Here is a 17698-nt window from a genome sequence, read left to right on the forward strand (position 1 = left end):
CTTTGGCCCGCAGAGTTCCATGTTCAGCTTCATGATCCAAATTGACCACATTCAGGGCTGGGTATTGTATTCATCAAAATACAGAGACTTGGCGCCGGCCTCTACGGTGATTACGGTGTGGGCTTCTCCAGTCTCATACTCGCGGATACGCGCGGGAAGAGGAGCAGCTGCCTGTCTACGAGTCGGCCATTGTGGATCAAGCAGCGTGTCGTGTCAAGAGCATCGCGGTGTATTGTACAATACAACTTCGTGAGAGAACTGGCCCGAACACCCCGGTCCACTGGCCCGAGCAGAGTGGGAGCCCCGCCCATTTGCTCCCGCCCGTGAACATTATTGGATCCAATTGGCACTGGCAATTGCGGGCAATTCGCATCCAGTCGGGGCAGGCCAATCCCCCGGCAGGAGCGACGGGAGCAGAGCCCGCCAAAGCCACCTAACGGACCTCTGGACCTGCCCTGGTTCGCTGGTTGCGACGGCAGGTCAGGCATATTTTCCCACGCATTGCCTGCTCCCCGGCTGCGCTTTTTTTTCAAGCCCGTGCCGCCTTGATTGCTTCAACCTGAACTTTTTCCCTTTCTTCTCTCCTTTCCGTACTGTTCCTTTCTCCTCAACCACACCACATCCCGTCCTCCCACTCAGTAAACCATGGCTCCCGTTATGCGCCTGGGCTCCGCCGCCCTGAGGTCCTCCATCAACCTCACTTCTCGCCAGACTGCCTTCACTGCCGCCAGATGCTACTCTTCCAAGACTCAGGTAAGGCAGTCTCATGAGCCGGGGACACACTGACATCATCCGCTGACCGCGCTTCTTTGGCCGTAATAGACTCTCAAGGAGCGCTTCGCTGAGCTCCTCCCCGAGAACATCGAGAAGATTAAGGCCCTCCGCAAGTAAGCTCTACCTCTGCCTCGGCATAAGCTGTCGATAGCTTCTCGACTCGTCTATCGTGTTGCTGATCTGTCCTGCCAACCTCAGGGAGCACGGTTCCAAGGTCGTCGACAAGGTCACTCTCGACCAGGTCTATGGCGGTGCCCGTGGCATCAAGTGCCTTGTCTGGGAGGGTTCCGTCCTTGACGCCGAGGAGGGTATCCGTTTCCGCGGCAAGACCATCCCCGAGTGCCAGGAACTGCTTCCCAAGGCTCCCGGCGGCAAGGAGCCCCTGCCTGAGGGTACGTTCACACTCCTGCGCGCCTTGCCAGGACCATGCACCGTGAGATATCGTGTTTAAGCGGTCTTGTGTATTGACTTGATACGCAGGTCTCTTCTGGCTTCTCCTGACTGGTGAGGTCCCCTCCGAGCAGCAGGTCCGCGACCTTTCTGCCGAGTGGGCTGCCCGCTCCGATGTCCCCAAGTTCATTGAGGAGCTCATCGACCGCTGCCCCTCTGACCTCCACCCCATGGCTCAGCTCTCCCTCGCTGTCACCGCTCTCGAGCACACCTCTTCCTTCGCCCGTGCCTACGCCAAGGGTATCAACAAGAAGGAGTACTGGGGCTACACCTTTGAGGACTCCATGGACCTCATTGCCAAGCTCCCCACCATTGCTGCCCGCATCTACCAGAACGTCTTCAAGGGCGGCAAGGTCGCTGCTGTCCAGAAGGACAAGGACTACTCCTTCAACTTCGCCAACCAGCTCGGCTTCGGCGACAACAAGGACTTCGTTGAGCTCCTCCGTCTCTACCTCACCATCCACACCGATCACGAGGGTGGCAACGTCTCTGCCCACACCACTCACCTTGTCGGCTCTGCTCTCAGCTCTCCCTTCCTCTCCGTCGCCGCCGGTCTGAACGGTCTCGCCGGTCCCCTCCACGGTCTTGCCAACCAGGAGGTCCTTAACTGGCTCACCGAGATGAAGAAGGTCATCGGTGACGATCTCTCCGATGAGGCCATCACCAAGTACCTTTGGGACACCCTTAACGCCGGTCGCGTTGTTCCCGGTTACGGCCACGCCGTCCTCCGCAAGACCGACCCCCGCTACTCTGCCCAGCGCAAGTTCGCCCAGGAGCACCTCCCCGAGGACCCCATGTTCCAGCTCGTCAGCCAGGTCTACAAGATCGCCCCCAAGGTCCTCACCGAGCACGGCAAGACCAAGAACCCCTACCCCAATGTCGATGCCCACTCTGGTGTCCTTCTCCAGCACTATGGTCTTACTGAGGCCAACTACTACACTGTTCTCTTCGGTGTTTCCCGCGCCATTGGCGTCCTTCCTCAGCTGATTATCGACCGCGCCGTCGGTGCCCCCATTGAGAGGTATGTCTTGCTGCTATATGATATCGTGTCAATCCAGGGCTATGGCTAACACTTTGACTCTAGGCCCAAGTCCTACTCCACTGACAAGTGGATCGAGATCTGCAAGAAGCTGTAAATCAAGCGATTGTTGTGATAGTAGTAATGGTTAGGTAGTTTGGCGCGACGGTCGGAAAACGGTCGGGCTTCGGTTCTTTTCAGCATAGAATGGATGGGATCTTCATTTCAAGCAGCAGCCTTTTCGCGCCTCAGATGATGTATCGTGAACTACAAGGCACCAAGAGGGTTGGTGTGTGTACAGACATGTGGAGAAACATCCGGGGTTGTTGGAAGGCGATATCATCCATTTCATTCGCTTGTAATATACATATGACGACAATATACCACACACGCGTTCTTTGATGGCAATTTCCTTAACGAAACCGCTCACATCATTGAAGTTCTCACGACAATGACGCAGGCGTCGCTTGAGCAATTGAAGCCTTTGAGCCCATCCAGGGGTTTTCTTGTCCGCGGCAGGCAGTCAATAGGAAGAACGCTGGGGACTGTGTTGGCGCATGTGACATGCAGAGCCAATCATGTAATGTTGCTAGACCCCTGGAGGCCGGAGTGCGACTTTGGACCCCGGCAGCCGTCCATGCAGCAAGAGCTACCCTGGAAGCCAAGAAGAAAGACATGTACTTGTACTGTAGTATCCCCAAAGTGGTTCCCTTCCCTGGGTCTGTTTTACTGTAGGAGGTAGCTTTTCCTTCTCAGCAGATGTGTTTGACAGGAACCCGATAGGACTTTCGCCTCATGAATTCCTAAGACTGGCGTCACGAGAACCATGATTCCGTTCATCAGCTTTTGTATGGTTCTTGGAGGAGGTTGAATGAAGATGGAAAGTTGTCAAAGGTACCTGTCGCTGACCCATCTCCATTCGGAACCCCGCGACAAACCTGGCAAACGACGGGAAGAGCTTGGCCGCGGGGCTCTCCAACATTTCCCCAAAGCTGTCCGCGAATGCCCAGACATTCCCCTGCCCGCCCTGGCACCTCAGTCACAAACGTACCCCCACCCCCCCTCTTGGCGCACTTGGTTGTTGGGAACGCCGAGGCATACGGTTGGGAAATTCACGACTTGTAACCATAACCAGCTGCAGTGATTGATGCTTCTCTTTCCTGCTTCAAAGCGCCACAGTCTCACATCATCAACCCGCCGATTATCGTGAATTCCAAAAGGGCTGGGAACCGGCAACTAGACGTTACTGTAACAGTCCGAATTTTCTATATTTTCTCGAGTTGATATTGTCCCGACGTCAAGCACCGGGGACTGAGATAGTTATGCTGATACAGTATGTGGTATTGGTACAAGCTCGAGATTCGTGATACGGTACGGTAATATAAGCACGCAGTACTAGTACAGCATCTTTGTGGCACGGACTACGGATCAGAGTAAGTATGGTTGTAATCATGGCCGCTTCCACTGCTCTAAGCATCCTTCGATTCCATCACAGAGAGTAAGAGATGAAGTCGGAGGATTACAGTGATCTTGTGTTCATTGCTTACCTGCCCTAGCTTTCGGTTTTTGTCAATCTGCATAGGTACTAGCTAGGTAGCTTTTGATGATATTGCACAGGATCTGACCGTCAGCCATTACTGTAAGCGTAACACACGGCCTAGGCATCGTCGGGGTCGGTCCGAACGAACGGAATTGGTACAGGTATGTACGCTGCCGTATCGTATGGTGAACCCTTGAACCCCCGAATCGTTCAACCCCCCCGTGTGCTGTTCAACCCTCCCCCTCGTCCTGGGACACAGCAATACAACCGTGTCCAATCCACCACGCGCGTCTAGTTCTACCACACAATCGTCGCTTCCAATTGGCTTCTTTGTTGAGTTTTGTTGTTGAGACCGGCAAAAAGACGAGGAGGAACAGTTAACACTTTGCTTGAACAAAACCCAAACATCCGCCACGCACCCAAGTGACATCTTCTCATCATCACTATCATCGTCGTCCACCGAATCGAACCATCGTTCTCTCAATCAAGGTTAGTGGGGCAAATCCTACCGCGGCTAGAAGCCAGATGGCCTAGGGCAAAACCAAGACGCCCAAGATGCCCAAGTTGAGCGCTCTCGGTGGTCGTGCTGGGCGCCAGACCTATCTAGGCGTGCTGGGCATGAATCCACTTCAACTTGACACCATGGACCGAGAGAACCGCCCCGATTAACACATGCAACAAACAGGTCTCCTCCCGCCGCCATCGCTTGCTGCAGCCTACCAAGACAAAAGCCAGATACCCTCGAATCTTCAAATTCACCGAGCCGGATTCCAACCGACTTCACGTGCTGCTATCCTGCTGCCATCGACTCGTTGCTGTCGACAACTCCGTTCGCTACCGTCACAATCGTCATCGTTGTGAGAAATACTCCAGCAGCAAGGTCAGGCCCGCCGGCAAAAGAAGCCAAGTACACTCCAATTACTCCACCGAAGTCGGTCACTTCACCCGAGTAACCGGTGACAGCAGCCCATCTCCGCCTCGGCTTACCTCAGGCTCTCCCACCTCCAAAAGCCCCCTTTCCCCCTCAACTTTGCGAAGAAGCACCCGAATCCCTTGGTCAGGGCCCCAGTAATCCGACAACATTCGATCAGCCATGTCCGCCGCCGTCGCCTCCGTCCCGGCCCCAGCGCCAAAGAAGCTGGAAAAGAAGCCCGTCAAGTTCTCCAACTTGCTTCTGGGTGCCGGTCTCAACCTCTTCGAGGTCACCACGCTCGGCCAACCCTTGGAGGTCATCAAGACCACCATGGCTGCCAACCGCAGCGATAGTTTTGCCTCTGCCCTCCGCCGCATCTGGAACCGTGGTGGTATCTTTGGCTGTAAGTGATGATATGAAGCTTCCCGGACGACCGGAGATCAGCATCAGTTAGCGCTTCCCTCAGCCTTTGCCTCACCTACCTACTCGCTCAACCCTACCGTACTCTCCCGCATTCTGAATTCTCCCATTTTTCACTTGGAGTCTGGAAGCTAATCAACGAATGCTCTTCGTCAATCAGTCTACCAGGGTCTTATCCCATGGGCCTGGATTGAGGGCTCCACCAAGGGTGCCGTGCTCCTCTTCGTTGCCTCCGAGGCCGAATATCATGCTCGTGCCGCTGGCGCCGGTGACTTCGTTGCCGGTATCACCGGTGGTATCGTTGGTGGTGTTGCGCAGGCGTATGCCACCATGGGCTTCTGCACCTGTATGAAGACGGTCGAGATTACCAAGCACAAGATGAGCGCCTCCGGCCAGAAGGCCCCCGGCACTTGGGCCACCTTCATGGACATCTACCGCCGCGAGGGTATCCGCGGTATCAACAAGGGCGTCAACGCCGTTGCCATTCGCCAGATGACCAACTGGGGTTCCCGTTTTGGTCTCTCCCGCCTTGCTGAGCAGGGTATCCGCAAGGCCACGGGCAAGGAGGAGGGACAGAAGCTGGCCGCGTGGGAGAAGATTCTCGCCTCCACCCTTGGTGGTGGTCTTTCTGCTTGGAACCAGCCCATCGAGGTCATCCGCGTCGAGATGCAGAGCAAGAAGGAGGACCCCAACCGTCCCAAGAAGATGACTGTCGGCAACACCTTCAGGTACATCTACCAGACCAACGGCATCAAGGGCCTGTACCGCGGTGTAACACCCCGCATTGGTCTTGGTATTTGGCAGACCGTCTGCATGGTTGCTTTCGGCGATATGTGAGTTCCTGACCCTGACTGATTATTTGTTGTCACTGTAGAGATGCTGACCGCTTTTACCCCAATTACAGGGCCAAGACCTACGTCGAGAAGTTGACCGGCGAGGCCGTCACCGCGAAGCACTAAACGCATAATTAACGCCGGCGCTGATCGAGATCACGTTATTTGTCTTTTCTTTTTTCTTTTTGTTTTCTTTTTCCATCTTCACCAAATATTCGGTTGATCGGTCGGGTTGGTTTGGTCGGTAGGTTCAGGAGGATGGATGGACGGGATGGGTTCTGTCCTCATACGACATCTTTATAGAGAATTTTTTTTGTTACCAAGGAAACGGAAATGGGCGTGGTTGGTGCGGTGTGGGTCATTTGTTTGGTTTTGGGGAACGGTCTCACGCGCAGGTCCTCCTTCTCCAACTGGTACATCCAAGATCTCAGGTATTCCAGGACTGAACTTCGTTGTTGACCTTGATCATGTCTCTTATTTCACGCCTTAACGATTTTGATGAGATGGGCAGAAACGGATGCCAGGTGTCGATGCTTGGAGTTGATCTACATTAACAGATGATTCAGTCGGTGATAATCGGTGGCTTATGTAGTAGAGGGCGATATAGATACACAACGCGATGTATCACGAAGCGTTTCGGTTATTTGCGAATGTAAGTCAAGTTATATGATTTTGCCCCGTACTGCATCGGCGTGTCATATCTTTGACTGAATAGTTCTTGTGATGAAAACAACCCTACGGCGTCCAGAATTTCGGCCTCCATGCCCATCATTTCAATGCACTCTGCAACCTCCACCTTCCAGGATTTTTGAGAGACCAGGCATCGACATCGCCAGGTCCATGATGGCGGCCTTATAGTCTTGGGGTTACCGTTCGGGCCTTGCAATTGTGCTTGATTTTGCCTAGCACAATTGACGGACCTCCCCGGCTTAGGGCGAAGTTCTCGCTCGACAATAAGTAACAGCCACAACATGACGATTGCCATGTCAGTGAGCTTCAACGGCAGTCAGAAAGGGAAGATATGGCAGTGCCCTGACAACCCCTTCCAGCTCTTAGAAACGTAGGAGACTATAGGACTTTAAGAGCTGATGTGTGGCTTCAGGGTCAGCAACACCATGTCCTGATCTCCTGAACTACCATGGAGGGCCAAAATGTCTTCATCCTCGAGGTATTTGGCGGGAAGGTCCTAGAAGGCAGGGTCTTGGAAGAAGTATACGGTAGCGTTCAGGCAGCAAAGAAGGCTTACTGCTTTGGAAAGATGGTAGTAGTGCAACCTTGTGCTATAACACCACCTTTCCTGTATCAAAAACAGTCAATATCAAGAGCCGCAAGTTCTATCCTTTCCAAAAGACTTGACTTTACCGAAATACCTACTCTATTCGCGTTGCGATACTTTGAGTGACGGGACGCCGGAAGACTCGTCAGACACTAGATACCAGAGAAGTATTTGTGAATGAGATCGTTCCCATCACTTCATCACCTTCACAAGACAAGAGCAAAGAAAGCCTCCGTCGACACATGTTGGGGGTATACTCCAGATTATATCGCCTACCTACCCACGTACTGCACAGCCTTGACGAATTCGACCATATTACTCTTTCAAAAGTTACGTGTCGGAGTAAGCCAGTAATGCAGTTCTTCTTTTCCGTCCCATCAGGCGTGTGATTCTGAGTCGAGGGCGACTCGACGTCGCTCTGCTCTGCTTTTCGAACACTACTCCACACAAGTCAAGCCGGACGCAGGCAAGCCAAAGCGATTCAAGTTTGTTGTCAAATTTAACTCGCCAACCCCAGTCATTGCTTGATGTTAAATTTTCCTGCAGAACAGGAAGCACCTCATCCGGGAAACCGTTTCGTGGTAGTGATTCTTGGCCAGGTTTATCTGGGCTCCGAACAAGTCGAATAATGGAACAAACCAACCTCGATCTGCGTAGAGACTACAAGTCGAATCTGACCGCAGTTTTGACAAGTGAGCGAAGTACGATTCCGGACCTAGCTTGGCTTGACTTCAGTGATTTGTGCACCACTCAGGCTTGCCTCGCTCCCGTCGTCTTTGAGCCTTTGGCTTAACAAGGCAGGCAGGTAAGGAGGCAGGCATATCAGTCGCTCTTGTCTTCTACTTGTCGCAACCATAACGTACCTACCTGTACTGATGGGTAGCTTATCTATGCAAGAATGGTCCTCCCCTCCTTTCTTCCTTTCCACAAAGTGTGACTGTCTGCCCCTGGTGATGCATATTAGTCATGGTAGTGGCAATTATTCTACCCTCTTTCCAGTTAAGTAGATGACAACGGATCCCATTAACACCTCAGAGTTCGGAGAGTGGACTTTCTGGATGTCAGAGAAATTATGGGAAGCTTCTTGAAGGTGGAAGGTGCGATTGAGATGCATATCATCAGCCTTGGCGTATGTACGATGCCACTCGTTCTATCATCGAGAGACTGGACACATGGCTACTGGTATCAAAAATCATAGTCATTGGGAACATGAGCTTGACAGCTTGGGAAGGTGCGCTGTGCGCTTAGACGGGAAGGTATAAGAACTTGGATTCTTGGGGCTTCTGGTGTAGTTAGTTGGCTTTCCTTGTTCCTAACCAGCCACCACCTGAGTCCTGAAAGAACCCCTTGTCCTGCACGAAGCAATTCAAGCTCTTCGCTGTCTGTATCAGTGTTCCAGCAAGCTCGTGTACGTCGAATGAACGGCGCGTGCTGGAGTGTGAGACTACCCATGAGGGCAGCTGTTGAGCCACATTAATGCGGTGGGATGCATGTCCGCATGGCATCGGCACCACTACTAGCATACAGTCACTCAGTCCTGAAATGAACCACGTTTGCAAAAACAGGACGAATGCGGTCTTCAACTTGACTGATGGCTTTTTGGCACTTCGTTTCCGCAACATGACGAGATCCGTGTTGTCTTGGCCACCCATCCGGAAAGTTCGGAAGACAAAAAATAAGCGAGCATAAACCCACCCATTCTTCATGGCATGTGTCGTGATATCATATGCCTCTCCTTACATTCTCGTTGCAACGCCGGATATGACTTCGGGAATACGCTGACACCTGCTTGAGGCATCCGGAACTCCGGATAGACCAGGCTGTTGCTTGACCGATTCCGGGAGCGTTAACCGGCCGAACATGTCGGAAGCTTGCCACTAAATGCGGCCTTTGACCCATACAGCAATTACACTATCACCGATTCCAACTACACGTGTTGTTTCCATAAGTTTTGTACAGTGACCTTGAGAGCACCATACATGGCGATCCGAGTTGCTTCGAAAGACCATGAACGATTTCGCAACGAAGCGGAAGCTAAGTTCCGCTTGACACCGACGGCAAGGCGTTTATGCCACTCCACGTGGAAGCCACGTGAAGTGGTCAACAAGCCAGCAATGCCAAAATCATCGATCTCGAGACAATGATGTTCGCGTTACCATAAGTGCCTGTACACGATTGCGCCAGACCCGTACCTCGACATTCAACAAACGGGTCAGGGCATGGAAGACAACATGGGAGTGAGATCTAAAAACTCGGTCATATGCAATTATCGACCAGTCCGTCATTGTCAGCATCCAAGGTCGACTATTGCATACATGAAACCATAAAGCGAACAATGGCATTCTTGATATAGTCAGCGACCCTTCAGCCTCAACTGGTCCAAACTACCTTTCAGTTTTGTGCAAATTCTAGACCGAGGACTACTGTGTAAACCTTACCCATCAGTACTCAGCACTCGAGGAGCTTCCCGGGATCTGCGCCGCATTCGCAACACGAATGACTAACTCCGATCCTAGTTGATACACTGTAGCCGGAAAGGTACTTAGGTACGGTGTAACTAAGGTACGGAACACAAAGCAATAATCTCAAGTATTAGCGAGGTGAGGCAAATAACGGCAAGTAAGTACCTTTCCAACGGTTCAGAATCTAAGGCATGTTTGACGTCTATTGTAATACCTCCACCAATACCTAAGTACTTGCATTGTGATCCATGTTCTTTGACAGTAACCGTGTAACAATCGATAACAAATCAATCTGTTACCTTGGGTTGTTGCCTAAATTGACACTTGTTCGAGAGTTCGGAATGCATGTACAATCTAACCCTGGTATGTTTGTTAGTTTGGTACAAAAAAACGCCCATCTCCACTTGAGAGCCCTGGAAAGTGAGGAAGTATTCGATTTTCAAACAGATAGGCACCGAAAGGGGACTCTTTCTTTTATATTTTTCAAGCTTGAAGGCCTTCAAGGAGACGGATGGAGGCATAAACAGAGGCTTTTGTGGCGTATTACATCCTGGTCATTGTTAGTCGCTCCAAACGAAAACTCTAAGGAAGCCAATAAGAGCTCTATATCTCCCCTGTTCAACCTATGGCCGAAGAACCAAACTAACAAACATACCAGTCTTATATTGTAAGTTACCGCCAGTTAGCACCTCATCCTGGGTCTTGTGTGCCTGTAAGTCACAAGTGGACAACGACACGCGGTGAGTTCCCTGTTCACTAGAATGTTTGATTGGTTTTCTTCTTGAAATGCTTTTGAGGTTGAGCTCTTGATGGCTAACAAAAGTCCGGTCGGAGTCTGTGTTTAGACCCGAGACTAGCCACTCACCGATTATAAAGTATAGCTCCGATTCTATTGCATATAGTCAACACCACACGATCTACAGCAACATGTACTCGAAAAGAGGCCTGAAACAGGACAGCTTTTCAAGCAGCGTGTACTAGGCTGTTTCCCACTTGTGTTTAGGCTCACATCCAGAGATGCTCAAGCCAATGAAACACACTTCACAAGCCAAAATCAGCTTGACGATGAGATGACCGACCGCCAAGAGAGAGCGTCAAAGTTCAGAAACAGCCAAGCAGAGAGACAATCGGGTAGCTGCTGTCATGGCAACAAGGCAATCATCTGAGGTCCTTTAAGAGAAACTGCCAAGTTGCAAACTCTTTCAGCTCATGCAACTCAGTCATGTCATGCTTTACTCTGGTCATCCCGTCGCCAAGTCGCCAAGTAGGTGTACAACACCTTGAGATTGGAAACAACCGCTCCAAGGCTGTAGTCAAGTGAAAGAGGTTCTTGTAACGGCCGAAAACTTTGAACTTTCAAAGACATAGAATCAGCCATGTTGTTGTTTGACATAGATAGATAGGGGACTTGGCAAAAGGTTCATTGTGAAGGCAAGTGACCAAGGCAAAACAATGGTTGAGATTGAAGTTGAAGTTGGTATTAGAGTTGACACTGGCATAAAAGAAGCTCAATAAAGGAAGTTGCTCGGGTTCGCAAAGACTGGTAGGTAGGCCAAGAGATCAATACAGCCACGGGGAGAAAGAAAAATACAGAGAACTTCTTTACACATGCGAATTTCCTGATCAGACCTCAGCAGTAAGTACCGTTAACAAGAATAGAGGGCAGCGTAAGGTTCCTGTCCCTACCAGGTGACGACTAGCTCCAACAAAGAAAACCCCGACGACCCTTTATGCATAATGCAAGGGCAAGTCACCTTTCAGGACAGCAGATCCGATACCTGGTTCTTGGACTCGGCATATTAAGCTCGAAACAGACCGATATCATATAGCGCTGGCCGTTCAAGTTTTGTGATTCGCTACCTAGACTACATATTTAGGACTGTGCAGTCCAGCGTAGGCCAGACCGTTTGTCTCTTCGTTATAGCTAACATTCATTCCATCCTCAAAACGGGACATGAGCAGATGACAAGAAAGTTGATAAATGAATCGTGTTACACATTTCCAGTGTCGGAGGCAAAACCCGAAATCTCGCATTTTTCGTCACACCGTTGACCTGACACTTGTGCCCCGTCTCCTTTTCAACATTCGAAGCCAAGAGGTTGAGGGTGAACACTACTTGCCTGTCAAGTTGTATCCATACCAATCAAACAACAGCTTCCCCTGGATGATAGCAACAAGTCAACATTTTCAAGATACTTGGAACGATACCACACATGAGCCAAGATGACAAACGGTAAACTTCTTTGATACACCGCAGTTTAGGTTTCACAATTTTCTTGGTTCTCATGGTCTTATCATCATGAATGAGTTGTTGGCCTTTACCGCTTCGATGTTTGGTTGTGTTGTTGATCTCAACTATACAAGTGTCTCGCATTCTCTTGGCGGAACTCACACAGCATCTCTTGGTCTTGGCTCTTTTAGATGGATATTGTCTCGGTGTCTCAACATGGCAGATTGTTACGCTGTTTCTTTCCCCCAAAGTTGTGCGCGTCTCGAGGAATTGCATCTCCTGGTTGTTGCTTGACTTCCATTGCATCCCCTGTTTGGACTGAAGTGGGTGGAGGACTCATCAAAACAAACGGACCGATCAACGACACATGATCAAACTATTAAGTTCACAAAACTCCGAAGCCGTTGACTAGCAACTTCGACGACAACTTCCATTGTGTAGTGTTCTTTGAGGCTCGGTACATGCAATCGACCGAGAAGACTTGAGCAACTGAGATCATCTTCCCTTTTCTTTCACCTTTTCTCGAAAGCTTCCAAGTCTCTTCTTAACCACTCTAACCGATTGTAAGTGCCTAGATTTACCCTTATGTATCAGGGATGTAACCTGCCAATTAACAGACTTGCAGCGAACCTCGACGGGACGTGTATCCGGCCGCCTTTGTCAATTGATCTCCCACTCCCCCCCCCCATCTTCTTGTATTGCATCTTACTTGGTATTTCTTGGCAATGGCTTTTGTGTCACTTTCTAAGTCTTGGCCACTACAACTATAACAACAACTGCGCCTGCGAACTGCAGACTGCGACTGGCGGTCATGTAAGTGTGCATTGAAGGTAAAATTTGCGGATTGTACTGTATAGTGTGTTGTACGTTGATCATTTTGCGTAAGTCGAGAGGTTTGATCCTCCCCCCCATTTATCCGCAAGATGGGAAGTGAGATTTCACCTGCAAGGATAAGGGTAAGCAGTTGGCTTGCGACGCCCAGCCTGGAAGTAGTGTTGCGCTTGGCTTCGATAGTGTCAATTGAATCACGCAAAAGAACGAGAAGCTGCAATTTTCATTTTAATTGACAAAGCTGTTGTGCACAAAAACGACTTTTGTGCAGGTTGTTGACACAGTTCTGGCAAGACTGGGGGATAACGAGAAAGGCAGCTGTCGATAGACGACGGAAATGCATAGACGCAATTGGACCGAACCATGGGGGTTGTTAGTACTTGGATGATGGTTGTCCGTCTTTTTGGCGACGGCCTTTGCTTCCAGGTTCATCCACTTCGGAGACCTCGGATGTCATGGATTGATGAGCAGGTACGAGAAAAAAAAACATAGAAAAAAATTTAAATTACAACCGTCGAAAAAAGCCGACAGAGACGCAGGATTAGCGAGGACGATTGAACGGGTCAATGATGAAACTTGCAATCAGGGAGGAGAATGGTCTTTTGCGTGTTCGCAGTCCTCCCCCAGTCCCTTCGTACCTAGCAAACACGGCATTATTCTTTCATCATCATCGCCAACTACAACAAATCGCCGAGATTACTTCAGGACCTTGCTCTGTTATTTTGCTCACTCTTTGTTTGCATTTTTCGCTTGCCCTTTCATCATGCTCCTCCCTTCCTCTCATGAAAGTAAGTAAGTAGGGAAAGACAGACAGGAAGCGGTTTCAATGACAACTGGCAAATCCGCAAAGCGATGGCTGGGGAGCCAGAGAAAAAGTGGGTTTTCTCCTTTCCCCTGCTTTTTTGGCTCCCCTCCTAGCCTCGGTGTCTGGAGCCCCAGGCAAGCCTGCACTGCGGTGACACGATTTATTTTAGCCAGCTGTGGTCGGACCGCAGGGCAACAATGCAACGAAGGTTCGGTTCCAGCTCTTTCTTCGTTGTTGTCGGCTCTCTCTCTCTCTTCCTCTCTTTCTCTCCTCGGCCCTCTGTCACTGTCTCCACAACAAATGATCCACAAGTTGTGTTTCCAGTTGTCCAATAACAGTGGCCATATTAGTGGGGTTTGTTTGTTGTCTCGCGTGCCTTGCAGTTCGTTGCATCGGAACATGGGGCAGTAGTGTAAGAATTGGCCTGGTGCACAAGAAAGTCGAAGCTAGTCCCAAAAGGTACCTACCACATAAGCACAAAGTGGGGTGGATGTCTGAGTCGAAGGTGTGAAATGTCCGTGTTTGTCCATCCCGTCCTTTGCTCTAGGCCAGCTTTCCTGTTCTGGTGAGAGTGAAGGTAAGATTGAAATGAAATCTTCGAACGACAGCAAAAAATCAAAAAGTTCCAATGTCGTGTCGTGGCGAACCTGTGAGAGCGTCAAGTCGCAATGACAGACAGGTAACAGCAGCGATAAGCTGGTGCTGCTTTGTTGGTTACGGGTCGTTTTCCCTCAGGAACCGAAAACACTCGCTCGCAGATTTCCACCCACTCTGTCAGTCTGGCAACAACGGCACCAACCCCCAACGTTTGTCGAGGCCCGCCCCCCACGCAGCCGCGCCAAACTAGCTGGTAGACCATCCCGCAACTTCATTTCAACCACTTTCCACTTCCCCTCAAATTCGCGTATCGGATTGCCCAGCACATCATCGGGAGTTGAAGTGAGGGTTCCTCTCATAACGAAGAACTGGCGTATGGGTGATAAGCGACCTTTGGTCATTGCAATTGACTTCATCATTCCATCGAACAGTCTTTTGGCGTCAGCCCGTGAAAGATTTTGGTGGAGTTGCTCAATTCGAAGCTTGACAATGACCGTAGCCGGCTTTCCATGTCGAATTGGTGGTAGAAAGGAGGTGATGATTGTGTGATTGATATTTCCGGTTCGGAGCAGAAAAATATGGTGAGATGAAGCTGTAGACTAGCTGTTGGAGCTGTAGCTGCTGGAACTAGAATGAAAGTGATTGAAACAATTCGCCGCCCCCTTTTTCTACAATTCCGAGCCTCAGTAATCAGACGACATCACTGTTGTCGGCGTCGCTGGTGCTGATATGTTCGACCCGGTGTATAGGTAGCTGCTCGTGTGCCTCTCTTCTGGGCCTTTGTCGACTTGACGTGGCTGGCTGGGTGGCTTGGGTTCGTCGGCGAGCCGAGGCGCGTGTTGGATTTCCCTAGTTTACCTAGTTTTCGCCGATAACGCGCGCATAGCGTTCGCTATTATGGGGTAGCGTCTAGTCGTCTTTAATGTCCGAAGATGCCCGCTCACTGGGAACGCTGGCAGCGGCGGTTGCCCCTGGTTATATGCAAACCGCTGCGGCTACCACATTCGAGGCTTCCATTGCAGGATCATGGACGGGCCTGACCGGCCGCAAACAGGGACGTCAGCAGCAGGGGCAGATACTACTACGGTTGCAGAATGCGCAGACTCTTTTCTGCGAATATCGCCGACAGTGCTCCAGTTCAGGAAATTGCATCTCTGCCTCATCTTCCTGGTGTACTGTGTATACAGTGGCCAGACCTGGAGATGTCGAAAAGATTTCACAGGCTCAATGGTTCACGGGCGGCTGAAGGGATCCTGTATTCAGGAACGAGTCCACAGTCCACACATATCGACTTGCCAGGGAGGAAGCCAGCAGAAGCTTGCAGAGACTGTGCTGATTCAAGGCAGTTGGGGGGATTTGCCAGCCGGCACCGAAACGGCAATGAACAACAAGCGATAGCGGTCACCAGTTCCGGTTCGTGCTTACTACAATACCACAACTGAATACCGCCGTGTTTTTTGTTTTTTTTTTCTGCCAGTTTTTTTGAAGAAAAGGGTCCACGCAGGGTCCATAGATCGCACGGCTGCACGGCACCAGAACGGCAAAAAAAGATCCCCGGCCAATGCGTGCCTGTCGCCCTGATATGCAAGGACACAAGGGTGCAACATGGAGAGCGATTTTTTGTGCCGCGCTGTGTGAGCGAGTGCTCACTGTGTGTGATAACAGTGATATTGACTGGAAAGCCACGGAGCCAATTTCGGTGCGAATTGAGAGGTGTTGGTGGGTCCCTGGCATTCACTAGGCACAGCGGCATTCACTGGGCATAACCCAGTCCCCACTCTGTACCCTACCCAGACCGCACCATATCTAGCCTTCCAGACTCTACCAGTCTCCCTCTCTCTCCATAGCACACACTCAATCAACCACATTCAACTGCTTGATTTCGTTGGTAATCTCACAGGTTATGAGCCCTCTCTAACCTTCCCTATAATCGCATTTTTAACAAGCGCATCATCAAGCGCATCGTCAACTTCAATAAGGCGCTATAGCACTAGGTCAAAAGAAATAACTACAATCTTCATCAATTTAACGACTCGCCCGCTCGCCTACAAGCCAGCCTCACTACATAAAGATTCTCGCCAATACTTATTATATAACGACCCCTCTATTGAATTAATTATTAATTTATTTAATAAACTAATTATCAATTTACTTATTAGTAAATTAAACGATTTATTTAAATTAATTAATAATTAATTTAGTAACTACCAACTTCCTTCTTTTTAATATATCCAACCCTCCTATACCCACAACGACTACTAGTTCGTTATTAGTTCCCCTCCTTAACGACTAGAACATCGCCAATTAGTAATAGGGATTTATAGCCGAACTCGATTACTTCCAACTCGCTAACTACATTTTTAAAATAATCCTAGAGCCCGATAAAACAATTAAACCCGAAAAATATAACACTTAGTAGACTAAACGTATTAATATTAATAAAATTCTATTTTCTACCCTTAAGAATACTAATATTACTACTACCTTAAATATTAATAGTTGGAATAGAACCGGTAGAGACTCCAAGGTTACGTATAATCTTATTCAATTATATATCGCCCGTATTACTAACAAAGCTTGTAGCAAAATTCTCGCCGAATACCTAGCTATTAAGTATAATAACTTTAATATTATAGCTTTTTTCCTTATTTGTTATACTTTACTATATAAGCATATTAAGGATACAAAATTTAAAATCGATAACAATTTCGAAGTTACCTTTCTTTATAATACTATAAAGACTATCTACTCTATTAATATTAAATACTAAGTAGCCACCTTAAAAACTAAAGAATTAGATATTAATACTTTCCTATTAAAGTTTAGTAATATTAGCAACGTTAAATCCCGTACTAGTATTAATATTAATATCTAGAGGTCGGCTAATAATAGTAATAATACTAATAAGAATAATAATAATAGTAGTTCGGTTAATAAGAAGAAAGATAATAGCAAGCGAGTCGACTATACTAGTTACAATAAGAAGATCTACCCTACTTAAAAACACATCTCCTATAGTTACTACGTTAGTAAGAAAGCTAATATTTACTAGATTTACTTCCTTAAGAAGGCACTTAATACTTAAAAGCCTAAGAAGGATATAATAGCTAAGAAGGCAACTAACACTAGCACTAGTACCCTTACTAACAATACTTCTATTAATTTCACCACTCCCGCTACTACTACTAACTCTACTTTACTATATAGAAGTGGAATATTTATAAGCATAATTAGTATGGGTAGTAATATAGATTTTTGCTAGAGCCCCTAATTAACGCTATTGAGTGTATTAATAGTATTTAAAATAGTAGTTAATTAATCGATTATTAACTTTAATTTTAATATACCTATAGTAATCCTACTAAAAACCAACAGACTCTAAAATAATATTTACAACCGGATAATATTCGTAATCTAATTATTTATAACTTTAATTATACAAATAATATCTTCAATTACCTTAAATAGTTTATAGATATACAACTACTCCCTTATCCCGCCGTATATACAATCGGCAATGGAACTTCGATTTACGTTTACTATATTAGC

At 48.6% G+C, this 17698-nt stretch overlaps 4 protein-coding genes across 4 annotated transcripts; all 4 read left to right on the top strand.

Annotated features, from left to right (window-relative positions):
- Nucleotides 1-428: 428 nt before the first annotated feature.
- B0T23DRAFT_170636 (mitochondrial citrate synthase) lies at nucleotides 429-2411 on the top strand. Its single transcript, XM_062832904.1, has 5 exons — nucleotides 429-753; nucleotides 823-887; nucleotides 973-1166; nucleotides 1255-2245; nucleotides 2309-2411. Exons 1-5 carry the CDS (start codon nucleotides 646-648, stop codon nucleotides 2358-2360), a joined length of 1410 nt encoding a protein of 469 aa, XP_062692001.1. The 5' UTR covers nucleotides 429-645; the 3' UTR covers nucleotides 2361-2411.
- Nucleotides 2412-4875: 2464 nt separating this feature from the next.
- B0T23DRAFT_396908 (putative suppressor protein of mitochondrial histone mutant) lies at nucleotides 4876-6074 on the top strand (the record flags this gene model as incomplete). The annotated part of the gene is made up of 3 exons (XM_062838265.1): nucleotides 4876-5098; nucleotides 5276-5948; nucleotides 6020-6074. 3 exons carry the CDS (start codon nucleotides 4876-4878, stop codon nucleotides 6072-6074), a joined length of 951 nt encoding a protein of 316 aa, XP_062692002.1.
- Nucleotides 6075-12096: 6022 nt separating this feature from the next.
- On the top strand, nucleotides 12097-12465 carry B0T23DRAFT_382563 (uncharacterized protein). The gene has a single exon (XM_062837337.1). The coding sequence runs from the start codon at nucleotides 12108-12110 to the stop codon at nucleotides 12285-12287; it is 180 nt and encodes a 59-aa protein (XP_062692003.1). The 5' UTR covers nucleotides 12097-12107; the 3' UTR covers nucleotides 12288-12465.
- Nucleotides 12466-15071: 2606 nt separating this feature from the next.
- On the top strand, nucleotides 15072-15395 carry B0T23DRAFT_429856 (uncharacterized protein; the record flags this gene model as incomplete). The annotated part of the gene is made up of 2 exons (XM_062840214.1): nucleotides 15072-15207; nucleotides 15337-15395. The coding sequence occupies 2 exons, from the start codon at nucleotides 15072-15074 to the stop codon at nucleotides 15393-15395; spliced, it is 195 nt and encodes a 64-aa protein (XP_062692004.1).
- Between the last annotated feature and the right edge of the window lie 2303 nt (nucleotides 15396-17698).

This window comes from Neurospora hispaniola (assembly GCF_033458365.1).
Source record: "Neurospora hispaniola strain FGSC 10403 chromosome Unknown B0T23scaffold_5, whole genome shotgun sequence".
Lineage (NCBI taxonomy): Eukaryota > Fungi > Ascomycota > Sordariomycetes > Sordariales > Sordariaceae > Neurospora > Neurospora hispaniola.